The sequence below is a fragment of the Vicugna pacos genome, chromosome 33 (genome assembly GCF_048564905.1).
Source record: "Vicugna pacos chromosome 33, VicPac4, whole genome shotgun sequence".
Taxonomy (NCBI): domain Eukaryota; kingdom Metazoa; phylum Chordata; class Mammalia; order Artiodactyla; family Camelidae; genus Vicugna; species Vicugna pacos.
The window spans coordinates 6,324,822-6,351,252 of record NC_133019.1 but is presented as its reverse complement, the minus strand read 5'-3'; the positions used below and the strand labels follow the sequence as shown (position 1 = coordinate 6,351,252).

General features: G+C 40.4%; 2 protein-coding genes across 3 annotated transcripts in view; one reads left to right on the top strand and one right to left on the bottom strand.

Annotated features, from left to right (window-relative positions):
* Positions 1-23,188, top strand: part of PATE3 (prostate and testis expressed 3) — a 68,476-nt gene extending 45,288 nt beyond the window's left edge. Inside the window, exons 2-4 of one of the 2 annotated variants that reach the window (XM_072954054.1) lie at positions 13,710-13,761; positions 21,542-21,661; positions 22,223-23,188. In XM_072954054.1, coding sequence (XP_072810155.1) covers positions 13,710-13,761; positions 21,542-21,661; positions 22,223-22,365 — 315 coding nt within the window. In that variant the 3' untranslated portion in view covers positions 22,366-23,188. Of the gene's footprint in view, positions 1-13,709; positions 13,762-21,538; positions 21,662-22,222 lie in introns of both variants that reach the window. The other variant, XM_072954053.1, reaches the window with a different exon arrangement.
* The window catches only part of PATE2 (prostate and testis expressed 2), a 16,239-nt gene continuing 3,764 nt past the window's right edge, over positions 13,957-26,431 (bottom strand). Inside the window, exons 2-6 of the mRNA XM_072954055.1 lie at positions 24,400-24,566; positions 16,544-16,669; positions 16,375-16,398; positions 15,645-15,773; positions 13,957-15,250 (exon numbers count right to left, since the gene is read on the bottom strand). Of these exons, the coding sequence (XP_072810156.1) occupies positions 15,114-15,250; positions 15,645-15,773; positions 16,375-16,398; positions 16,544-16,595 (342 nt within the window). The 5' untranslated portion in view covers positions 16,596-16,669; positions 24,400-24,566 and the 3' untranslated portion in view covers positions 13,957-15,113. The remainder of the gene's footprint in view (positions 15,251-15,644; positions 15,774-16,374; positions 16,399-16,543; positions 16,670-24,399; positions 24,567-26,431) is intronic.

Genomic DNA, 26,431 nt, shown 5'->3' with positions numbered 1-26,431 from the left:
AACAGTGTAGGAGGGTTCCCTTTTCTCCACAGCCTCTCCAACACTTATTGTTTGTGGACTTTTTCATGCTGGCCATTCCGACTGGTGTGAAGTGGCACCTCATTGTAGTTCTGATTTGCATTTCTCTGATAATCAGTGATATTGAGAATTTTTCCATGTACCTATTGGCCATTTGTAAGTCTTCTTTGGAGATTTGCTTGTTTAGGTCTTCTGCCCATTTTTTGGATTGGGTTGTTTGTTTTTTTGTTAAGTTGTATGAGCTGCTTGCATATTCTGAAAAGTAAGCCCTTGTCAATCACATCATTTGCAAATATTTTCTCCTAAGTATTTTTCTTTCTTTTTGTTTTGTTTACAGTTTCCTTTGCTGTGCAAAAGCTTGTATTTTTAATTAGGTCCCATTTGTTTATCCTGTTCCATTGATCTATAGGTCTGTTTTTTGTGCCAGTACCATGCTATTTTTGATTACTGTAGTTTTGTAGTATAGTCTGAAGTCAGGGAGCCTAATTCTCCAGTTTTGTTCTTCTTTCTCAAGATTGTTTTGGCTATTCAGGATCTTTTGTGTTTCCATAAAATTTAACAATTTTTTTTGTTCTAGTTCTGTGAAAATGTCCTGGGTATTTTGATAGGGATTGCATTAAATCTGTAGATTGCTTGGCAGTATGGTCATTTTAAAATATTGATTCTTCTAATCCAAGAACATGGGATATCCTTCCATTTCTTTGTATCATCTTCAATATCTTTCATCAATGTTTTATAGTTTTCAGAGTGTAGGTATTTTACTTCCTTGGTTAAGTTTATTACTAGGTACTTTATCCTTTTTGATGCAATTTTAAATGGGATTTTTAAACTTTCTCTTTCTGATATTTCATTATTAGTATATAGAAATGCAACAAATTTCTGTATATTAATCTTATATCTGCAACTTTGCTGAATTCATATATTAGTTCTAATTGTTTTGGGGTGGAGACTTTAGGGTTCTCTCTATAAAGTATCAATCATATCATCTACAAATCTTGACACTTTTATCTCTTCCCTTCCAATTTAGAAATCTCTTACTTCTTTTTTTGGCTGAGTGCTCTGGTTAGGACTTCCAATATTATGTTACATAGAAGTGGTGAGAGTGAGCATCCTTGTCTTGTTCCTAAAGTTAGCTGGAAGTCTTCCACCTTGTCACTGTTGAGTATGATGTTGTCATAAATGGTCTTTATTATGTTGAGATATATTCCCTCTATACCCACTTTTTGAGAATTTATATTGTGAATGGATGTTGAATTTTGTCAAATGCTTTTTTCTGCATCTGTTGAGATGATCATGTGATTTTTAGCCTTCCTTCCATTAATGTAGTGTATCACATTGATTGATTTATGAAAGTTAAACTATCCTTGTGACCATGGATAAATCCAACTTGATCATGGTGTATGATCCTTTTTATATATTGTTGGTTGGTTTGCTAACATTTTGTTGAGGATTTTTTATATCTATCTTTATCAAAGATCTTGACCTGTCATTTTCCTTTTTGCTGTGTCTTTGCCTGGTTTTGCTATCAGGGTAATGAAGCATCATAAAATGAATTTGGCAGTGTTCTCTCCTCTTCAATTTTTCTGGAATAGTTTCAGATGGCTAAGTATAAGTTCTTCTTTATGTGTATGGTAGACTTCTCCTGTGAAGGCTTCTGGCCCTGAACGTTTATTTCCTGGGAGTTTTATTTAAATTACAAATTCAGTTTCACTTCTAGTGAGCCACATGTTGAGGTTGTCTGTTTCTTCTTGATTTAGTCATGGCAGGCTGTATGTTTCTAGAAATTTGCCCATTTCTTCTAGGTTTTCCAGTTTATTGGCATGTGATTGTTCAGAGTGTTCTCTTACGAGTTTTTGTGTGCTTTTTTGTGTCTCTGTCGAATTGGTTGTTGTTTCCATTGCTATCCCAGTTGGTCTACCTTTTATATGAGTAAATTTGTGAAGGGTCATTAACTATCCTGTTCCCTCCAGCTCCCAACTGAAAGACCATGGTGCTACCCAGGTAGTTCTAAGCAAAGCTCTAAAATCAACCCAAGAACCCCACAGCAAACACCTTCAGCCTCCTGACTCACAGCCTCTTTCCAGTTGCAGCTCTTAACATCCTTCCTGGGGGCTGTTACCTCTGCCTGTGGGCCAGTGGGGAGGTTTCCCTGCCCCAGTGAGTCTAGAGTAGAATAAATGTGACTGAAAGAGTACAAATAAATTTTGTTTTTCCAGTTTTCCTTTGTCACCATGAGCAGCACCTTATGAGCATAAATCAGGCAATCCACACACACACATGTTGAATACTCACAGGGCACATTTTGAAACATTCAGCAGTTGTGTTAGAGCCCAGTGCATTAAAACGTGAGGTCAAAGAAGAAGCCCCAGATCGTATACTGTCTCTAGTTAGAACCTGCTGAGGTTGTAAAGCCGGATTCCTGGATTCCAGTACAATCACTACTTGTATAAAGTTCGCAAACAAGTGTTTTGAGATGTGATTTTCTGACAACTTTTCAATAATAAACACATTTCTGTTGGAAAGCTATGATTTTACACACATTGGTACAAAAGAACTCTGTTTTTCCAAATACTTCTAACCCTCCAGATTTAAAGTTCTGTACAATTGATTTGTCTTCTTTGATCAATTTTGCCAGCTTAGGTCCACCACCAACCAAGGGGTCTTTGGCCTGGAAGAGAATTCTGGACCTGAATCCAAACTAGTGTACTTGCTTAGGATCTGGCCTCCCTCATTGTTCCCTCTGCTTCCACTTGCTTTTTGTTTGCTTGTTCTGTAAAATGTAAAGAATGGAACTGCACGTCAGTTGGACCAGGAAAATTAGAGGGTGACAGGGTATTGTAACATGGAGCAATATGGGAGTCAGAACCGAATGGAAATCCAAGACAGGAAACATAAAGGGCAGGCTCGGGAGGACCGGACCTAGAGGGCCAGTCTAGATATGATGAAACTCTAGAGGCTTGGCCACAGTAGTTTATGAATCTTCACTTCAAGCTTAGCTATAAATGTGTGGCAGTCAGTTTCCATCTGTCTGTATCACTCAGTGTGTATCTGCTACTCTTCCAACTACCAGTTACCTTCTTCATGTTGTGCCTCTTCATTAATTTGAAGCTTCGTCTTAGTTTCTAGTTTTGAGTTGTTTAGACCATTGTAGTCACTAGCCACAAGAATTCCTCTACAACTCATTTCGTATTTGGAACCTACTGTCAGCATCTCTATTTTACATATAAACTAACCAATCACGAATGGAGGAATTTACCATGTTTCTGTTTCTATAGATGTTAAAGAATAATGTCCATTCTGACATGATACAATCTGGGGGGAATCCAGCATACGTATAATGAAAATATTTTTAAATCATTTTGTATATTAAAATTTTTTCTATTTGGATAAATAAAATGTGGTGGAAACTAGTAACCAATCATAAGCGTGGATATCAGAGGGAATACTACAAAACCTGGAATAATAATATATGTCTATATAAATATATAGCTAAAAAATAAAATAATAATAATGTCTGTAGATTCTAACATAGAGAAACATTTATATGTTTAGGTTAAATTTTTTTTAACCTAAAGCGAGTGAATAATAATTTGTGACTAATTTTCATCATTTCACACCTTACTATTTTTTTGAGGAAAACTAATTTGAAGGCCTGAAACTTACCTCTTTAGCATTTTCTGTTGCAAGTCTGTGCCAGTAGATGAAGAAGCACCCAGCTGTCTATCAATGAGTGCACTGAATAAAAGGTAATATTTAAATTTTTTTGAGCACTGGGCGGTAGAAGATTCCTTACACGCCAGGAGACAGGGTAATTGGCCAACACTCAGCCAAGTGCCCATCCTGATGTACTTGGCTTTGGCCATGAGAATATGATAAGAAGATTAGAAACATGGTGACCTAGTGCTGCATGGTCAGGAGTAGCTTGGCTGGTACAGTTCTTGAAAAATATTGGCAGCCACTCATGTCTTGTGTACTGACTGTTCCTCTCACAGAAGTTAGTGTTTTCTGATTTTACATTGACTTTCTCGAGCCCCTGCTTAATACAAGCTCTTCCTGCCCCCACCACATATCTCTACTACTCTCTTCCTGAATACTTAAAAAATCTCCTTTGATTTCTTGTCCTTAATTTGTATCCAGTCTGCTTTCCCCTGATCTTCTCTCAGAAACTCTGTCAGTAAAATACTTTGCCAGAAACTTTAGAACTCTGAATTTAGCCAGGTTTAGCATCAGAACTTAAGGGCAAGTAAATTTTGCCAGGAGGTGTCACCTGGCAAAGACGGGGTATCCAAGCAGAAGGCAGAGCTGGGGTTTGTGGCCTGTGGCTTTGCACCTTCCTGTGAATGGAAGCAGTATCACAAGAAGACCTTCCGTAGGTGGATCTCCTGGAATAGAGTAGTAGGCTCTGGGTTTTGAGAAAATGGAGATAATGTTGCCTTTCGGTAAGGAAAGGGCAAAAATTACTGGGAGATCATTTTCAATATTAATCATTTTATTTATAGCTAATCTTCTCAGTATCATATATACTTTCTTTTCCGTCTAGTCCAAATATCTTTGTCTTTTCTTCTAAACTGTTTCCATCATTACACCTGTTTTCATGAGTACAGCAATGTGTTTCTCTCAGTAAGTCATGAAATACTTGGAGCATTCCCTCTTCACAAGCCCTGCAAGACAGTACTGTATAACGGTACAGATATTTCCCTAAAGAGAAGAGAAAAGCAAATGTGATTACCTCGATTAACCTCACCATCTTCCTAGCAATACTTCTCTCCAGATCCTCCGCAGTTTTCTATACACAGGAATGAGCCCAAAGGCTGTGTCTGCATCTCATCTGTGTGTCTCTAGACAGCACCAGGCAAAAGACTTTGGCCACCCACGAAACCTCCACCCCAGGCCTGTGGGTGGGGAACCCCACTTCCTCCCTCCCCTGGTCCCAGTCTCCCTCCACACCTTGACTCCAGGGATGGTGGGCACTACTGGTAGTATTTTATGTCTCTCTCTAAGTCCCACTTACCTAGAAAGCGATCATAATAGTAAAAGTGGTCTGTGGTACAGCTCCTGTTACCTGCCATCACGTTAAACTTCCAACAACTTTTCATGTGACTGCGACATTCCATTCCATTAAAATTATTACATTTATGGCAAAATCGAATATCTGAAGAAAGAGAGGAAAGCTTTAAAGCAGAGCTCAGGGGAGAGGGTTTCTGCTTCAGGAATCTGCTCCCACTTGTGAGCATTTGTACTCAGGTGGTGCAAAATGCACAAGAAGGATGCTGACACCTCTCCCAGTTTCTCTCGGGGTCATTACTCCCTTCAAGTCAAGGACCCCCTCTCACCCAAGGCTGGGGGCTGAAAGAAGACCCTAGAACAGTGGGTGAGGAGCGTGGAGTCAGAGAGGGTAGAGAGAGCATGTACAAAGAACTCAAAAATGGCCCCTCTCATTGTGACATTATTTATCCAAGAACTGCCAACGGACTACACCATACATTTTGCTGTCAGGACTCTGTCTCCTGTGAAGAGAAGAAGAAAATTCTCCTTGAGCCACTCTGCTCCGGACACGAGAGTCAGGTCATGAAATCCCTCACTTCCTCCCCCCACATTCTCTGCCCACCCATTCACCCACCTATTCCCACCCTCCCCAAGCCTTACCCTCCTTCATGAAGAGCACTGTGACTATGCCCAGCAGAAGCAGCCGGAGCATTGTGGGGCCCATTCTTGAGAAGGTCCCAGGAGGGAGTTCCGGCTGTTTTTATTCCCATCACTTGCCCTCAGGCATCCCACTAAAATCACAGAATCATAAATTTCAGATCAAACCGCCTGAATCCTCTTGACAACGTTCCCAAGAGACGGTACATCCTGTCTGTTTCCACCTACTTAGACTCAGGCCACCCAGATGCTGCATTTCATTCTGTTACATCTGTCATAAGATACTAATGTTGGTGTTGAATCTCCTTCCTGAGCACCTCTTCACATGGTTGTATTTCTATCTATTGGTCTACACAAAACATGAGTGTGTGCACAATCTGGAGAAAGATTCCCAAGGCTGGAGCTCTAGAGTGAGCTGTATCCTGAATCATCAGATGATGGTGGGAGAGAGGGAAAATGGGTAAGAAAAATACTGTCATCAATTTAAAAAAAATATCTCCTTTCTCTGGATAGCAGAGAAAACATTATTCATGGGCAAAGTCCCACAGAAACTAGGAATCCCAGAAGCCTGCCTGGGATTTAAGACTTACATGCCAGTGTCAGGGAAGTGGCTCGCATAGAGACCAGCTTTGTAAGTCTTGCATTTGGAATGTGTGGGACACAGACAGGAATTCATGGATAGAGGTCCCAGGGGTCTGCCTCCAAGCAAAGAAATACTACTCAGCTATAAAAAAAAGAATGAAATAATGTCATTTGCAGCAACATGGATGAACCAAGAGATGATCATACTAAGTGAGCCAGAAAGAGAAAGACAAGTGCCACATGATATCACTTACATGTGGAAGCGGTAGAGAGCATGCTTAGCATGCTCGAGGTCCTGGGTTCAATCCTCAGTACCCCCTCTAAAAATAAATAAACCTGATTACCTACCCCCCAAATAAAATAATTAAATAATAAATAATAAACTGAAAAGAATAATAATACAAACACACTTATTTACAAAACAGAAACAGACTCAGACATAGAAAACAAACTTACGGTTATGAGAGAGGGAAAGTGAGGGAGGGGACAAGTTAGGAGTTTGGGATTTGCAGATACTCCTATATATAAAACAGATAAACAATGAGCTTCTACTGCAAAGCACAGGGAACTATATTCAATATCTTTTATTAACCTATAATGAAAAAGAATAGATGTGTGTGTGTGTGTGTGTGTGTAACTGAATCACCATGCTGTACACAAGTGACTAACACAATATTGTAAATCAGCTGTACTTCAATTTAAAAAAAAATGGAAAAGAAGAAGTAAAATTGTGGGGTGATGACCCCACCAAAAAAACTGTTGAAAAGTGTATTCTTTTCCCCACTGGATAGTCTTGGTACTGTTGTTGAAAATAAATAAATCATAGATGTATCCGTTTATTTCTGAACTCTCCCTCTATTCCACTGATCTGAATGTCCATCTTTATCCCAGTGCCACGTTGTCTTGATTACTATAACTCTGTAGTAAAGTTTTGAATTCAGGAAATGTGGGCCTTCCAACTTGACTCTTCTTTTCCAAGATTGTTTTCGTAGCCTTGCATTTCCACATGAATTTTAGGATCAGCTTGTTAATTTCTGTAAAACAAACAAACAAGAAAACAGATTGGATTTTGAAAGAGGCTGCATCGGATCTGCAGATCACTTTGGGAGTGCTGCCATCTTAACGATGTTGTTTTCTGATCCGTGTACATGGCATGCCTCTTCGTTTATTTAAGGCTTTAATTTCTTTCAATGTTTTGTCATTTTAAGTATACAAATTTTAAGGTTCTGGTCACCAATTCCAATGTGTGAGTGTGTGTGTGTGAGAGAGGTCCCCCACACCAACAGTAATTCTTGGAACGTCAACAGGATGTCTGAGAATTCAAGTCAATTCTGACACTATCTACTCAGAGATAGAGATAGAGATAGTTTCAGATGTCACAAGTGAAGGGCTCAGTCCTACAACACCACCCTCCACTTCATATGCTAGCTGCAAACCCAGGTTGTTACCTATGCTTCTGAGTGACTGGCTATCAATCAGAGATTCCCTGGAACACCCTCCTTGAGTTCGGCTGATTTGCTGGAATGGCTCACAGAACTCAGAGAAACATTTTTTTTTTTATTGATTTATAATCATTTTACAATGTTGTGTCAAATTCCAGTGTTCACAATTTTTCAGTCATTCATGGACATATACACACTCATTGTCACATTTTTTTCTCTGTGATTTATCATAACATTTTGTGTATATTTCCCTGTGCTATACAGTGTAATCTTGTTTATCTATTCTACAATTTTGAAATCCCAGTCTATCCCTTCCCACCCTCTACCCCCCTGGTAACCACAAGTCTGTATTCTCTGTCCATGAGTCTATTTCTGTCCTGTATTTATGCTTTGTTTTTGTTTGTTTGTTTGTTTTTGTTTTTTAGATTCCACGTATGAGCGATCTCATATGGTATTTTTCTTTCTCTTTCTGGCTTACTTCACTTAGAATGACATTCTCTAGGAGCATCCATGTCAGAGAAACATTTTTAACTACTAGATCACCAGTTTATCATAAAAGGATGTAACTCAGGAAAAGTCGGATGAAATTGATGCATAAGGCAAGGTATGGGGAAAGGGCATGGAGATTCCATGCTCTCAAATGCACCACTCTCTCAACCATATGTTCACAGAAGCTCTTTGAACCCTGTCCTTTCCAAAGGATCCAAAAAAGAAAAAAAACCCTGTTTTTATTGGAGGTTTTATTACTTAGGCACGATTGATTAAATAATTGGCCATTGGTGATTGGTTGAAACTTCAGCACCCCTCCCCTCTCCAGAGGTCAAGGGGTAGGACTGGAAGTTCCAACCCTCTAATCACATGGTTAGCTCCTTTGGGAACCAACCTCATTCTTAGGTGCTTTCCCAAAAGTCGCCTTATTAACATAACAAAAACCACCTTTTATCACTCTCAACACTTAGGAAATTCGAACGGGTTGGAGGGCTGTAAGTCAGAAACTGGAGGAAGACCAAAAATATATTAGAAACATATTTTGGTCATCTGAGTGACCAAATATATATATTTCTTATTGTTACCAAGTCCAAACTCATTCTGCTTGCTGCACAACAACAGTAAATCAGGAGATGAGGTGTTGGGGCAAGGAATAACAACTTTATTCGGAAAGCCAGTAGATGGAGAAGATAGCAGATTAATGTCCTGGAGAACCACCTTACCCAAGTCAGAATTCAGGCTCCTTTTATACTAAAAAGGGGAGGGGGTGCTGTTGGTTGTTGCAAATTTCTTAGTGACAGAATCATTTGTTCTTGCAGCTGTCCACCTAGATCAGGTCATGATGTTCCTGTAAACCTCCAACAAGACGAATGTTATTCTCTGTCCTACAACTTTGTATTTCTATATGAATGGAAAAGTGTTACACCCTTAAAGGTCAGAGCCTTGAGACTGGGCTGTCCTGTATCTTTCAGGCTATAGGCAACATTCTTTCACAAAAGATGCAGAAGCAGCATGACTTAGCTCAGGAAACAGAGCACAGGGTTTAGCGCTAAAGGAACAGATCTAATACGGAGTCAGATTTGTTCTTCCCTATTACATTATAAATCACAATATTGCACAATTCTATTTCTTTCGTTAAATTTATTCCTAGGTATTTTGTTCTTTTTGAGGTTACTATAAACTGAATTGTTTTCTAATTTCATTTTCGGATTGTTTATTCTTATTATAGAGAAACACAATTGATCTTGTATTCTGTGGATTCCTTAGGATGTTCTATATACAAGGTTATTTCATCTGCAAATAGAGATAAACTTACTTCTTCTTTTCTAATCTGGATGCTTATTTCTTTTACCAGCCTCATTGTCTAGCTACAACCTCCAGTACAACGTTAAGTCGAAGTGGTGAGAACAGAAATCCTTGTTTTGTTCCTGAGTTTAGGTGGGAAGTACTTAGTCTTTCAGCTTGTGTGTGTCAGCTGTAGGTTTTTCTAGGTGTCCTTTTTTCAGATTCAGAATCATCTCTTCTATTTTTAGTTTAGTGGGTACTTTTATCATGAAAAGGGGTTAATTTTTTTCAGTGCTTCTCCTGCATCTATTGAGATGTTCGTAAGGTTTTTTTTCCTTTACTCTATCAATGCGGTGCACTACATTGTTTGATTTTTTTTTTAAATGTCAAATTAACCTTGTATTCCTGGGATAAATTCAACTCATAGCATACATACACTCCTTTTTATATGTTGTTGATTTCAGTTTGCTTGTAGTTTCTGAGGATTTTTGCATCATACCTATCATCTATCTACCTACCTACCTACCTATCTATATCTATGTATTTTTTCTTGTGATACTTTTGTTTGGTTTTGATATCAGGATAATATTGGCCTCATAGAATGTGTTGAGAAGTGTTAACTTATCTTTTTTTTTTCTGAGAACAAAATGCTTTTAAAAAAATTGCATGTTAAAATTTGGTGAATAAAAATGTTGATTGCGAGAGAGAGAAAGAAAGGTAGATAGACTAATAGATAATTAATACATTTTAAAGAAAAATGGGACCAAACTATGTATACTATTTGAAAACCTTTTTCTTCCACTGAACATGTTTTAGCATGTTTTCAAATTAGTAAATTTGCATTGCCATGATGTCACTTCTAGAGATGCATGGGATTTCGTCGTGTGGATGGACCATGTTTGATTCAGGCAATCCTGATTGTTTCTGCTCTTTTACTTTTATTAGCAACTCTGCCATGAAGCTTGTTTCCTCACATGTAGTATTTTTTACCTTGCCTTTTCTACCTTTGTCTAATCACAAAATTAAATTTTTGTGGTAGAAATTTGGATCCAAATCTATGCCAGTTTTTAAAGAATTTTCATATTTTTTCACTTGCTTCCTGAAAAGGATTTATATTCTCACTGGCAGTGTATAATCGTTTCATCTTTAGCAATGTAATAATCAAAAGTTAAGTGGTTTCTTGTCTTAATTTGCATTTCTGACATTACAAATGACATTGGACATGATTTCATGTGCACCAGAAATTTGTATTTCTTCTGTGAATTATCTGTTGTTGTCTTTGTTTATTTTTTAATTGAAGAGCTCATCTTGTTCTCATTTATATGAAAGAGTTTTTGGTTTATTGAGGCACGAACCATTTATCTGCTAAATTTATTACAAATATTTTCCCCGTTGTCCCTTTTTTTTTCCATTTTGATTAACTTGACGTCAACTTATTAGTAACCTAATCACAGAAGTGATATCCTGTCATGTTCCAGGTCCTGCCCACACTCAAGGGAAGAGTATTATTTAGGATGTGTGTACCAGAGGATGGGGAGTCTTCGAATTCTGCCAGCCACAATCTCAGAAACATATTTTTAAAGAGAAAAACTACTATCCAAGTTGCTAGATAAATAAGTGTTTAATTATTTGGAATTTCAGCCTTTCCTCCTTTTATTCATTTAATGTATTGACTATTTTCACCCAAAGCAACCAGCTCAAAACACGATCAGTCTGTCTTCAGTTTTGCTGATCTGTCTCATCTAGGTACATCTGTTATCTGTTTATGAACCATCAGCAATGTCCAAAGAGTCTTCTCTAAGGTCTAGCTTCCCTTCAGAGCAATGAGAAGCCCAACAGGAAACAGCATGTAATTAGCAGATGCTGACTAAGATACTCATTCCTTGAGTGAGTCAGTGTACATTCTGTGTTCCTGTCTCCATACTCTGACACAGACGATCCATGAACCACATAGTAAGCTTGTCAAGAAATCAAAATAAAGTGACTTCTCTGCATGCATAGAATATTGCCATAGGCTGTCATCGAAATTGACGGGAAATTCTTTTTTCCCCCCTATTTCCACAGCCCTTTCTTTGGTAACAATAGAAAAATGGTAACAGATCTTCAGAGAGCTTTACTGTCTTTAGTATTCAACTAAAGATACAACAGCTATAGGAATATAATGATCTTTATATTATGTGTGGGTGTTTTATGGTTTTGATTTATCATGCAAAAAACATTTACTTTTGTATGTGGTCAAATCTATCCATCTTGTTCTATTTTGCGATTAATGTCATGATTAGAATAGCTTCCTCTATCGCTAGGTTATATGAATATTTCTAACTATCTTTAATATAATAGTGAGCGTAGAATGAGAGGGAGCTTTGGGATTGCATGGAGAATGGATCCAATTCCAACTCTGCTATTAACTAGTTGTAACAGATTGTATTTTCCAAAGTTGGCTGCAACAATACCTCCTGTACCACAAGCTCTTCTGTAGCTTTGCTACTCTCCAGTCAAAAGTGGAACCTGGCCACTCACTGGTAACCAATAGAATGTAGCAGAAGTGATGAGGCATGACTTCCAAGGCTTGGCCATAAAATATGATGCAACTTGCACCTTGTTAGAATATACACTTGCCTTTAGAGCCCTAAGCAGCTGTGTAAGAAGTCAGGCCTCCATGCTGTAAAGAGGCCAAGTCACATGGAGCCCATTAGTAGGTGTTCTGACCAACAGCTCCAGGTGATGCCACAACTTATACGAGTGTCAACTGCAAAGACATGTAAGTGAAGACACCTTCAAGTGTTTCCCGTCTCCATCTCTTCAGTCTCCTCCAGGCTTCAATCACTTCCAAGCTGTTGAGGTCACAGACATCATGGAGCAGACACAAGCCATCCCTACTATCTACTTTCTGAATTCTTGACCCACAATACTAGTGAACACGGTCATTTTTTTATGCATCAGTAATAACTGGAAAGTTGTGTGATATTTGTCAAGTTACCCAATTAGTATCTGGGCAAACAATCTGTTCTTCAGGTTTTTCATCTATTAAATTGTTTTACAATACAAGCGATTTCATAGGAAGTTGTGAAGATTAAATGAGTTTACGTATGAAAAGTACTAAACACGTATCTAGCATACAGTAAGAGGTCAAGTAACAATAGTCACAACAATATTAAAAAGTTAGGGTTTTATTACACTTAAATCCTTAATACATGTGAAAATCATTTTGATTTAATGCTTAAGGTTTTATGAATTCCTTACCAGTCAACTCCAAATTCACACTTAGATTAGTAAGCAAATTACTGCCTTTGAAATGATATGTGAAGAAAAAGTTCCTGTATGACTATGTGCACATATGAAAAAGATCTTATGCATATTGGAAGAGTGATATTTGATGTGCTATCCATGTGGGTAAAGAAATTTTCCCCTAGGTCTTATTCTGTTCATTTGTCCAAGTTGGGAAATGAAACTAGGAAGAATATCCCAAGATGGGGTAAACCAAAAGAAAATACTGTCCAAGATTAGAGCAATTTTATCTAGGCTGTAATAAAGCCCAATAAAAAAGACTCTCCTCATTCATGGGGAGTTAATTTACACGCTACATAACCTATCCCTCAGAGGTCTCACAGTGTAACTTCATTTTCTGACAGCCTCATCTTGTTTTAGAGTTCCATGTCCTAGGACGGTGGAAAACACTTGGTCTTCTCAGCTTAAAATGTAGAGGAGGGAATAAAGAAAGAAAGGGAGGTCAGGGGAAAAGTTAGCAATAACATGGTCTCGTCTAAAGACTGGCTTTATTCAGATCCCATGGAAAAGCTCTGGCACAAAAACTGTACCACAGACTTGGTCCCAACTTGATGGAAGGAGTCGGCCGTTTGCTGGCTGAGGTCCATGCTGTAGTTGGGAGCTTAGCATCTGGGCTAGGCAGCTCCCGTTTGGCAGAGGGAAAATCTCCAGAGAAGTAAATAGCTGTGCACCGTCATAAGTCAACACTGAATGCAGCTGGGTGGCAGATGCACTGACCAGAAAAGAGGATTTGGGTAGGACACCAAAATCAAACCATAATCATCCACTACGTGATGCAGATTTAATGCTCTGATGCTGAGAAGGCCAATGTTTGTTCTTGAAACAACAAGGAAAGATTTTATAATTATAAATTTCTTGTTCAACAAAGTCAAGTTTTGTCTAAACATTGATTCACAAGTATTTTTAAAGTCTGTTTTGAAACCCAAGGGAAAGCAATGATCTTTATGTCTTTTTTCCCCCTAGATGATGTCTCCAATCCCCATGATTCAACAGGTGAGAGAGCCCATGAACAACTGTAAGTAAAAATGTGTTGTTTCCCTAACCTAAAATATCCATGTTACATTGGCTTTTCCAACCTGCCTGCCTGTTTTTAAAAAGTTATCTAGATGTCTTTCTTCATCCTGGCTCTGTAAAATCCCGAAGGAGAATTCCCCAGGAAGGATCATATTTTCAGACTCAGACAAAGATAGAGCACACCAAACTATTCAAGTAGAGGGGTAATTGGTTTATTGGAGGACTTTCATGTGGCATCATAAGGGAGAAGAAGGATCATGGAAACCCAGGACCAGGAACAGCTGGTCGGCTTCACAAGGAGGGAAATGCCAGGGTGGTTCTGTACCCAGGGAAGCTCCACCGCCTTGGCCACAGATGTGCTGCTCCACTGCTGGTGCTGCTCCACTGCTGTGCTGCTCCCCTGCTGGTGCCGCTCCGTCTCCCTCTCCCTGTTTGTTTCCTTCTGTGTCTGCCCGCAGCTCTTCCCACCACTTCCCTTCTGCTGTATCACCCCTTCTGTTTACCCATAACGACACTTCGTAGTCAGAACTCATGTAGCTAGAACTCACGTAGATGCCTCATGGCAGCTCTGTGTTTTTATTATCAACTTTTTTTTTTCTCATTCTAATGAAACGAAACTGACTAGCCATTCTTGCACAAGGTCTCCATTTCCATTTCAGTCACCTAGAGCAATCAAGTGCTACCTAGCTACCTGGCCAGGCAGGGCTATGATAATTCCACCCACACCAAATGGTTTCTCAAATCTTAATTTCCACAGATTGAAATGTTTTCTTGATCCCTCATCCCTATGCCTGTCCCAGTTTTTTGTTTGTTTGGTTTTTGCCTGGCCTGAGATTCCCTCTGAGAGCTCTACCAGGGAGAATGTGGCTCGTGTTGCCAGCAAATGGGAAACTGGAGTTACTTTTATCTCCATAACCCATGGGCAGAGGAGAGTGCCAGGAGGTGTCAGGGATGATCCAGAGAGAATCCCAGTCCAGAGGGGTGGATACCGATGAGGACAGAGTGTAGTGACAGATTCTCAGTGCTAGCCTGGGATCGTTTGGACCCAAGCTTTTACGTTTCCATATAGGAGATAATGAGTCATCAGCTCTAAACCCAACACTATTCATGGCAGCACCACCATAAGGAAACCAAAACCCTGTGAGCAACGGGGATTTGCAAAGCTTCAGGCTCTGTCATTGATGAGTTAGCTCCCTCCCGCTGTTTCTTCTTACGGAGCTACTCCTTTCACTACCAGCTGGCTTTCTCACTCTCTGCCATTGATTTGAAAAGGAGAGCACGATACAGGTTTGGGGGAAAAGATAAAGGGATGGTGAGTTGAAGAATAATCCAAAATCCAGGAGAGATGCAGAACTAGACTCCCTCAGGGAGGTTGCAATAGTTTTTATGTTTGCAACAGATAAGCTCTGTTCTCCTATCAAAACTTAAGAAGTTGATGTCCTTACAGTTGGTCATGCATGACAGTTTTGAATAAAAATACATACTCCGCCCTGAGGAGGTGAAAGAAGGGGAATACGGCTGTAATGACTCTGTTTCCTCCTTCTGAATTCCCAGAACTAACGTCTCTTCAAAGCCTCACTGACGCTTCTCTAGACCCAAATGAGCTAAAAGGTGGCATCTGCTAGTTACTGATCCAGAGAATGGATTGTATTCCCTGACTGATAAGGGAGAGCCACCTCTCCTTCACTCGATACTGTCTTAAGTAAAAGTTCATCTTTGCCATCCCCTCTGCAGGACCACTCACCCCATCCTTCTCCATCCCACTCGCCCATGTACTGCGAGGACAAAAGAACGTGACTGTCTCTAAGGAAAAAAAGGTGCTTTATACCCCAGTCACTTTATACCCCACACTACCTTTCTCAGTCACTTTATACCCCACACTACCTTTTCTTGTAAGTATGTAAATGTTCTCAACCGCACAGGACTGATGGTACTTCAGGAAGCAGGACTTCATGGTGTCGTAGCACGTCCCAAGATGATATTGTTTACATTTATAACACATCTCTGAAGGCCCTGCCAGGCACAGAAAGAGGTGCTTAAAGGGTGTGGTATGGAGAAAGTTCTCCAGGCCTAGGGCCTCTGACAGGCACTTACTATTGTCTAGTGGTTCCCAGCCTTCCTCGGGACACTGACCCTTTGGATAGTCCTGTGGGAGATAACTTGTACAGACATAAATCCAGTATTGTGTGTGATCTCAAAAGGTCAGAGTTCCTGTAAAATTTATCTATGGTCCCTGAGTAATGAGAGTCTTAGCTAGCCTGACAGTTTTATCCTGTAATGGGGAAAAGGAAACCAGGAAGGAGATTTTAGCTTTCTTACTCAAAGAAATGGACTAAATTGGTCTAGGAGAAGATGTAACTCCCAAGGTTCTAGAGTAAGAATGAATTACAGGAGGGAGGGGATAGCTCAGGGTAGAGTATGTGCTTGGCATGCATGAGGTCCTGGGTTCGATCCCCAGTACCTCCATTAATAAACAAACAAACAAACAAATAAACCTAATTACCTCCCCCAACAAAAAAAATGGATTACAGCTCTCCCTGAAGATGGAGGGGGTGGTTTTACTCCCAAACGTGTCACAAATAAGCTTTTTACTAGACTTTAGCCGTGGTCATACCGGTCAGATGTTCCTGAAATTCACCTGTGAAAAGAGGGGAAGTCTTGCTTGTCGCAATCTCACTTGCATCTGCCAAAACCTCAAGAGCCAGTTTTGGAAATTTCTCCTCCCCCAGCATCTTCCCATCTCTTAACCAACAGCCAGTCCTCCCTCAGTCTCCAGGACTTACCCTTACTCACGCAGACCAGAAAGGCGACGTACAGCAGAAACGGAGCAACCATCCTGGGTCTTCGGTTGTATGCAGTTTCCTGTGGAAGGCTGAGCTTCCCCAGTGTTCTGTCCTTGGACCATTCATCTAAATTATATAATAGTAAAATTTCAGGGACAGACAGTACCTCAGTGTTCCCAGAACCAACCAAACCGCCAACTGGAGTCTCACTGTTCCTAAGGCATCTATTTTAAAATTCTCCTCAATGATGAGTATGTGTATACACACTTTATTCATTATTGTATAGCTAAGCCTTGAGCTCTGCAAGTGAAATCAAATTTCTTTCCCACATTTTAACCTTGCAGATACTTCAAGAGAGGATTTGGACACCTTCATAACCTTTCGGGTAAGCCAGGCCATAAATAAAATCCTCTCTTTCAAAATGTTTCAAGGTTTTCTTTCTCTTTAAAAAAAAAAAAAAGATACTTCTGTTATTAGAATAGGTACTAAGGCTTGTCCTTTTGAAAGCCAGAGGACTGCTTGAGAGAGAAGCCTTATTCTCCACACACACACACAATTTTTAATGTGATGATTTAGAAATCTACTTTGGATATAGTCTATGGCTTTTCTGGCTGATGATAGAATTTCTTTTAGGGTTGTTTGAAGGGTCCTTGTTGTTAGCATATGTCTGTTGTAAAATGAGTGAGTGCCCAGGCTGTGAGGAGATTTCTTTGTTCACTAAAGTAGCAAAACCAGATGATTACTGAGCACTGTAGGGGCTCCATCTGTGAAAAGAGAAAAGAAGCTTTTGTTTTAGTAAAAAATTTTATGATAAAATCACCTTTTTCCCACTGCCCCAAACTTGTTGACTTTTACAGTTTTCAAAAGAGACTCATGATGTAAGAATTCTTTGATGACTTCACCACGCACAAAGCAAACAAAACCAAAAGGAAACTGAAAACTGACTCTTTTGAAAGATACTGTTACTTTCATCCAATTGTGAAATGAAGAAGTATGGCAAAAGTGCAAATACCTCAATGATTGCTTAAAAATTTTTTTTAGTATCAACTCTTTTGGGCGAGGAGGATATAGCTCATTGGGAGAGCACATGCTTAGCATGCACGAGGTCATGGGTTTGATCCCCAGTACCTCAATTAAATAAATAAAAATAAATAAATAAATAAAACTAATTACCTCCCCCCAAAGAAAACAAAAGTAACAAAATTTAATTAAAAAATGTATCAACTCTTTTATTTAACAAAGAAAATGGTCTATAGAATTTTTTTTCTTTGTTGAGGTCCACACATTACTTCCAACATGGTTTACTAACGTTTATTCAATATAAGTAGAGCTTCTTTTCATTCAGCAAGCTGGTAAGAAAATATATGGAAAGCCCCAAGAAAAGGCTTTTGTAAAATGATAGCTATATTTAGAAACATGCTAATTTTTTCAAACTGAGCTTTCTTATTAGGAAAAATCCCTAATCCTAAGATGCATTTTCCAGACAGAGAGAAGTGAGATGTAATTTCATTTTGTCTGGCTTTGCATTTGCGTTCACAAGAACATTGCCACGCAGATCAAACCACTGTGGCCTCTATGTCCCAGCAAGTTCAAAGATGCGAATAAAACCGTCTCATTCCTGTTCTCTCATTTATTTTCATTGGTAACAAAGTGTCAGGCACTGGTAACACTCCTGTAGTTTGTTGCAGCGTTTAGAGGCACAGGTGAAGAGGATTGCTCATCTGTAGTATCTCCAAGATCTTAATCACCCATCCTGGAGCCAAGAGAGACCGTGAACATGAGGACACAGTGTTCTGTTTTCTCCTAAGAGCAGGGCAGATGACATCTGTGTTGTGTAGGTAAACTTGGCCTGGGGTGCATTAGTTTGGGGGCCGTGGGACCATGGATAGTGGTCTCCTGTGAGATTTACAGTTCTATTCATTCACTCCTTCATTCAGCCATCGTATGTTCAGCACATCACCATGTGCCAAGCAGAGAGCTAGGCCAGTATAACAGAACTGGGTACCTAGCCTCATGATTTACATCATGGAACCATAGACTGTTAAAGTGTAAAGGACCTAAAAATGGTCAAAATCTAACATCACAGATAAAGGGCTTGCTAAAGACAGCATGAGTTACAAACCAATCAACCCTGAATCTCCAGACTCCCAGGAAATTGCTCTTTCCATTATATTCCACTGCCTCTACTAACAGGTGCCAGTACCTCTCCTCTCTTTCCTGCTAAATGATGAAAGGCACTGTTTTCAAGAGAGAATTTGATGGATGAGTTACTATGGGAGGATGAGGAATAGATCAGAGAACCCAATGCTTGGGTGGAGTGGCAAAATTCCACAATCCTCTCTGGAAATAATCCAGTAGAAAAGAGATTCAAAACTCAAAACGCAGCTTTCAGAAAATACCTGCCAGTGGGAACCTTGAAGGAAGAAGAACAGAAACGGTGCAAACCCATTGCAATTTAACCTAGAATTTCTGCTTTCTTTACTATGATTCTACAGTCACTCTCTTTAAAGGAATAAAGCAGAAAAAAAAAAAAAGCAACCAACAGGTGACAAATAAAGGCTCAGACATTTGCCCTATTTATAAGCCTTTGGAAAGTCCTGAAAAATGCCAGCCAGTTTCTAACATCCTCTCCTGAAAGATGGAAGAATAGAAAATGAGATTCAAGGACTTTACAAGCTTGATTTCCTCTCTAGAATCAATTCTTTTGCAAGAAGCAAATCCCCTCATGTTTGCGGCATTTGAACTAAGACTTTATTTCACCCCATCTTTATCTAGTATCTAAATGTCAGAATGTATTGTTCCTACAACTGAAGAACATGTCGCTTAATGAGTTCATAACAGAAGATTGCTATTCTCTCCGGTCGAAATACCATAAACCCACTGATGGGTTTCAGAGACTTGAGTGCCAGAACTGGTCATCATTTTCCAGTGGTTTACCCACGCTGAGCCTTACCTGAGTTAACTTTTGTGGAAATGGATACCTAAATCATAGGCAAAATTGGCCAGATGAACAACATAAACTTGCTAAAGATCAAGTTGTGTGATAGTTCTAGAGATGATTTCACAACCCTACAAAGGAAACAGTCCCTGGCCTTGGAGAACAGATTTCTGATAAAGAGAAAGAATTCTGGACTGAGAATCAGAAGTTGTCGGGGGAAGGCCCGCTTGGTGATAGATTACACGTCTTTTCATCTCTCATTCTTTTTCTCAGCCGTAAGATGTGGAGCTAGATGAACTTCTTTGACTTATTCATTGCTCCACTTTCACACATGAAACTGTGACTGGCACATAAAAGCTCTCAATAAATATATGTTGAATATATGAATAAATCTCCAAGAGGCATTCCATCAAGGTGGTTAAAAGGATGGCTTCTAGAATTAGAAAGTCTTGCTTTGAGTACTGGTGCTGTAGGTCACTAGAAATGTGATCTTGAGTAAGATATTGGACCTCACCAATCCTCATTTTCCTTCTCTGGGAAGTTGAGATAAGAATGATCATATCATGATTATATTCATAATAGTTGCTATGATAAATATTATATTTTAAAAAATTAACTTCATGTAAACGCCAGCGTTTATTGGTTACCATTATTCTCTGCTGTGGGGTGGAGAGAGCATGAACTTGAGCTCCCAGAGGAAACCTCGTGTGATTGGCGCCCCTTAAGCATGAATAATCCCTGCCCTATGATGAAAAGGACGGTTTCCTCTTGAAGCCTGAAGACCTGTTGTGATTGCAGCCTTTGGCTTCTTTTCTTCCTGGACAGGGGACTTCTCGGTCAGGATGGACAAACACCTCTTGTTGCTCTTATCTGTCTTCTGCTGCACTGTGGGTGAGTCACAGATGTGAGGAATGGGCTCCAGAGGCAGGGTCTTGAGAGCCCCCAGGAAGATCCATATGTGTAGCTGGTGTCCATGCAAGGCTGACCACACTTACATGGAAGGGAAGCCAGCCTTCAGAATGCCCCCGGGTCTCTATGCCACCTTTCTGACCTTTTCAACATTCTGCCATTCCCCATCAAGGGCTTGAGCCTCTATGGCTGTCCCTTCACACTGCTTCCCCACTCTGTCCCTCTAATTCCCCATAATCCGAAATCCTAGTAAGATTTCCCTTAGGACATCCCTTCCATTTATAAAGCTGTTATCCATTTGCTGAGGGAGCTGGTCAGTCTACAATGAATAATTTTGTAATTGGTTTTAATGCCAGACAGGGCCTTTTGATACCTTTTTCAGGGATTTTTGTGTTAAAACAAGTGGTTGTAGGAGAGAAAATATTGGATGCACTGAAATCAGACAGATTAAAAAATGATTCAGTCACTGTCTTAAATTCTCTGTATCTCCAGTTGCTCATTAGAGAAATGGGAGAAACAACCTACTTACAAGGCTTTTGTGAGGATTAAATCAGATACAGAGTAAGAGAACATGGCCCAAAGGAGATGCTCAATAAATGTTACTTTCTTTTCTCATGCAGGTGCACCAAGGAGAGGTTTTTTAAAAAATTAAATCTGTATTTTGATTGGCTCACCCCACAGTACTGCATAAAGCGGCACTGACTGCGATGTAATTCATGATTACACCACAGATTCAATTTGAAGTTCAAAACAGAGTATATCACGTAACAACATTTAAGCTGCAAATGTCAGGAATTCCATCATAGTAACACTTACGTGGGTAAAACAGTTTAAAGCACTCAGCCTCATGTCGCTTTTTTATGCCAGGCCAGCATTAATAGAACCATTTTTAAGCTGAAAAAACCAGTGCTAAATCTTTGCTCAGTTACCAGGTTAAAAGAGCTGAAGTTGGGACCTGAATCCTTTTACTCTTACAAGGGCTTTTCTCTAGGATGTGGCGTTAATGAGAGCTCCAGCTGCCTCCTACCTGATCCTGACCACCAGCTCTCCATCCACCCCGCTGCACTGCCCTCCACCGTGTCTAGGTCTGTCCAATTTCATCTAAGTCCCCACCTCCCCTGCCCTTACACCAGCTCTGTGCTCTCCAGCAGCGGCGCCCCTGAAATGTGTAACGTGCCACCTCCGCACAGAGATGGATCGCTGTAGAAGAGGCTTTGGAATCTGTGTTGCCAAGAAGTATGAGACCTGCTTGCTCTTAAAGATCCTCCAGGGTAAGTTGGAGGATCAGGGGAGGCGCTGTGAGATTCCTAGAAAGTTCTTGGGAGAGTACTTCAACAGTTTTCTACCCCAGACTAAGGCCAGTGCAAGAAAGGAAGCCAAGTGCAGGGTGTCCCTGGGCATCGGCAGAAGGGGACTTGGGAAGATGAGACAGGAGGAAGAAGCATCTGTACAGAGAGCTGGAGGGTGCCAGGGGGCTTAAACGCATAACGCCTGCAGGGGACCCGTGATTTCTACGTCTCCCTGCTTGGGTCCTCTTGGGAAGTATAAGACAGGAAGCCATCTCTAAACCTATCCTGATACCTAATTAAATTTTTACCTTCAGGACTAGTGCAAGGTTTGACTTGCCTTTAGAAAACTTAGATCACTGGCTTATTTTCTCTCTTTCTTTGCGTGTGTGCAGGGTCGGTGGGGGGAACTAGGTTTATTTGTTATTAGAGGAGGTACTGGGGATTGAACCCAGGACCTCATGCATGCTAAGCAAGCACTCTGCCACTTGAGCTATACCCTCCCCCCATCACTGGCTTATTTTCTATGATGCTTTCTCATTACAGATGACATTTTCCAGTTAGCATACATGGTGTGTCAGAAATTCTGCAGAGACTTGACATACAAGATCAACAGTCGAACTTATGTTCATAAGTGCTGCAACCACAATTACTGTAACTTCAAAAGTCTAGCACATGCTTTCTTCTGAGATCTCATTCTAAGATGTTATGGATGTTTCTCTGCCTTAACACTCTGCCTGCCTTTGCTTTCGTCCCCTGGCTGTCTGTAATTCAGTGTTACCCTTCCCATTGCCTCCAGCTTGGTTTGTACCACAGTCAGAGGATGCTTTTGAACAACATGTTTCTCCCGGTGTGGGGACTGGTATTTACCTACTTCAAGCAGCCCTGGAGAAAAATGTAAAACAAGACCAAAATAGATCCTTGTGTTTAGCTTAGATAGTTGAGCTGAACTAGAAATATTTCAGCTGAAAATTCCCAAAATATTTTTATCTCAAACTCCCCATTTATCATTGCTGTAATTAAGTAGAAATAGCCACAAAGTAAATGGTGGATACTCAAGGTTTATCTCTATGGGCAAAAAATTATTTTCCCCAGTGGACAGCGTCCACTTCATACACAGTCAAGATTTTCTTGGCCTTTACGAAATATATCCATGTACAGTGTTAGCAGGAAACAGCAGATAAAGGATTTCCTGCCTCTGTGACATTCACAGCTCACACCTAGCCACTTCTGGGCCTGTCAAGATGTACATTTAAGGCATATTACAGTCTGGGCATTGATCCCAAACCCATGCAACCCATGTCTTTCTCCTGTTTGTTCAGACAACTTTGAACGTTATTCTGAGTGCAAGTCACAAAATTTTGGAACTATATCAAACTTATTAAGTAAATAAAATTCCCTTTGTGCCCCTGAATCTGAGAAAAACAATATGAATATTTTGCCATATCTCCATATAATATTATTTCTGCACGTATACTACATGTTCATGTTAATAAAGACTATCATAGCTGACATGATGTATGTGATATTCTGAGTTGTTGTGGAATTTGCACGCTTATTACTGCCCCTCACTATCCCTCCTAGAATGTGAGACCCAGAATTGGCAGCAAATTCAGGAGCTGGTCCCCTGGTAAACCCCTTGAAAAAGTCAATTTCTTATAAATTTGTACTGGGGAAAGGTGGTGAACCCACCACTGGGCAACATAACTGTGTGGTATTCATTATTTTTATTCCCCCAGGCAAAAGTGAACTGAATGCTCTGTCATTTGTGCTCCCCAATGCCATGGCACAATGACATAACAGAGGTGAGAGTTTGAAATATTTTGGTTCTGGAGATGCTCAGAGCCGACAGTCCTGCTAGCCAGAGTAGGTGTCAGACGCTTCAGTCCGCAAAGTCTGTCCTGCTGGTCGCCTGTCCAAAGAGGGCCATGGGTCAGTGGCTACGGTGGAGAATCTTGCTTGGCAAGGAGAAGAACTTGGCAGTGGGGTGGCTACAGGAATGATCAGCTAAAGGTTAACTGTCACGAAGGCTTACGTTTGTCTTGTGTGTTGGAGCGGGCAGGAAGATAAAGAACAGATTCTCTTAGAATGACCTTTCAAGTCGGGGACTCAGGTTCCGAACAGACTGGTTTCTCTCAGATGATTGAGCAGCAAGGAAATGAACTAATCTCTGAATCCCTGAAGCTGGGTGACATCTGGAGCTCTACAACTCAGAATAGCCAAGGACTAAAAAATGTCCACAGGACTGTGTAGCGCCCTGAAAGGAGCTCAGCTGAAGTGTTCTGGGGATGATTTCCTTGTATCTCTTCCTCCATCTCCAGACCTCCCTTCTCTTTGGAATTTTCTGGGAATCTCCAGGTGCCTTTCTAGATGTGAAATGCCTAGCCACAGGTAGTTTTCCTCCAGGAGTGTCCATAACGGAGCTGGTTCAAGATTACTGGAAGACTCTATTACCAGAGCAAGCTCAGAGTCAGGCGCAACGTCCAAGGTGTTGCATGCTGAGCCAGTTCTGCTGGTCTCCATTGGCTTTTCTGAAGACCTGACCCTGAGTTCACTCATATCCCTGATCTTGGGAAAGGTAAAGATCCAACTCTTCAACTCTTCCCACAATAAGTGGCTGAAAAAGAGCCTCAGAGTCAGAGAATGACCGATCACAAAAGGCCACAATTATTAAATGCTGTGATTAAGACATCTGTAATGGTGCCCTGTTGGGCCTCACTTACTGATGCGGCTGCGTTCTTTGCTTTGTCTCGTTGCCTGTGCTCTCCTGATAATAAGGTGCCTCTTCCCGCTGAAACCAGGGTGCTGCAGGGGTGAGCTTAGTGATCACTTTTTTCTCCTCTGTTTCCCTGGCAGCCGAGGAGGAGGACTTCTGGACCACAGATCGTTCCTGTGATTACATACAGCAGGTTATACCCTGGGTCACAGAGGCTATTTAAGAATCAAACTGTTTACTCTTCACTTAGTCAAGTTCTGTAAATGTAAAGCAACCGTCTTGGAAGATTTTGGTTACGTAAGAAAGGTGGGATGGTCTGATAACCATTGTGCTGTGAGTCACAAATGCTTATGTACCTGGAAGAGCTACCTTTCTGATTTGTGACAGTAACGAACCATCTTGCTGCCTCCCTTCCCTCAAAGAGAATAGTGAGGAACAGTCAGCCTTAAAATGTGGCTCAAAAAACAGCAATTTCAGAACTTCAGACAGGTCTTTGTGCAACCATTGGCTGGCAGTTAGGCACTGGAGACTCCATGGCTTGAAGAAGACGTGATCTAGAGCCCCATTTTTCTCTGCATCTGAGGCCATACATGGTTTGGAAGGCAAATAAACAAAGGGCCCTTTCTCATTCTGCATAATAAGACGAAATACCCTTCTTAGGGTTGGCATATTACAGTTAGGGGAATATTTCCTTTCCTGATGATGAACTAAACTGACGGTGCTGTCTCTGAGAATCAATTTTTCAGAGAGCAGTCAGCTTGTGTATGTGTGTGCCCGTGTACACACGTGAGTGTGTACGTGTGTGTGTACGCAGGTGCATGAATACCATTGTTTTCCTGTTGAATGGCCAGAAAGATAGGAGGACATGCACAGCTCATGCTGACAAGTGATCGTAAAGGGGAGGAAACTGGTACAGCAGCAGCAGCCAGGGCTCCTTCATGGGTACCAAGACTCAAACCCCTTTTGAATGGCACGCCAGTGGTGAAGACCTTAGGACCACAGTTGTTCCCACTGTTCTCCTCTAGGTCATAGAGGATCTTTTCATTAAATATAATCCCTATGTCTGCCTAATTCCCTTTGGGTGAAAGTGTCTGTGAATTACTGTATGTCAGAATATACACTGGGGGTCAGAAAGTAGGTCTGGTCCTGAGAGCATGCAGTAGGGCACCTGAGGGTACCTTTTCTAAAGGATAGTGTGGATTTATACCATGGAGGATTTAAGAAACAGGCATGATCCTGAAGGTAAACAACCATAGCTAGGTTGTGTCCATGAGGGTACCACCTGTGATGGGTTTCCTTTGGTTTTTGTGTTTGTTTTCTGTCCCTCATATCATGGAAATAGGCATATTTTGTGTATAGTTTAAAATTTTTATTTCTCTTGTTAAACGAGTCATTCTCAAACATCGTTAATACTCTAAAGATTCAAACTTTCATACAACCATTTATTGTGGTGTGACTAGGAATAAATGAGAGAGAAGTGTGGCCCTCCCACTTTTGTCCTCCACTGAACCCCAAACAATGACAGCAGCATCTTATCAGCTGAGCACTGTGCTTTAGACTACCTGGCTTCAAACCCCAGATACGCCGCTTACTAATGATGCGACCACACCCAAGGTGTGGCAGCTTCTCTGCTCATGCCTTTCCTTATTTATTAAAAAAATAGACTAATTTTCATATAATTTTAGTAATATACTCATAGTAATAATTAAGCTAATTTTAAAAAGTTAGTTATACTAACTTCATAGGTATTTTGTGACAATGAAATGTGATGATGCGTCTAACTGGTTTAGAATAGTGTCTACTACAAGAAAATGTCCATTAGATGCTTGTGACTGTATTAGCATATTGAGAGCCACAGCCAAAGAATTCTAGAAAGTGCCAAAGATCAAACTGAACAAGGGTTTTCACAGAGCTAAAACTAATGTGAATTATCAACTACTGCATTTAACTAATATAGAAATAAGTATGATAATATAAATCCCCTTTTATCTCAGACAAACGTGCAAGAGAAGCCCTCTAAGGAGGGGTTTACAAGAAGT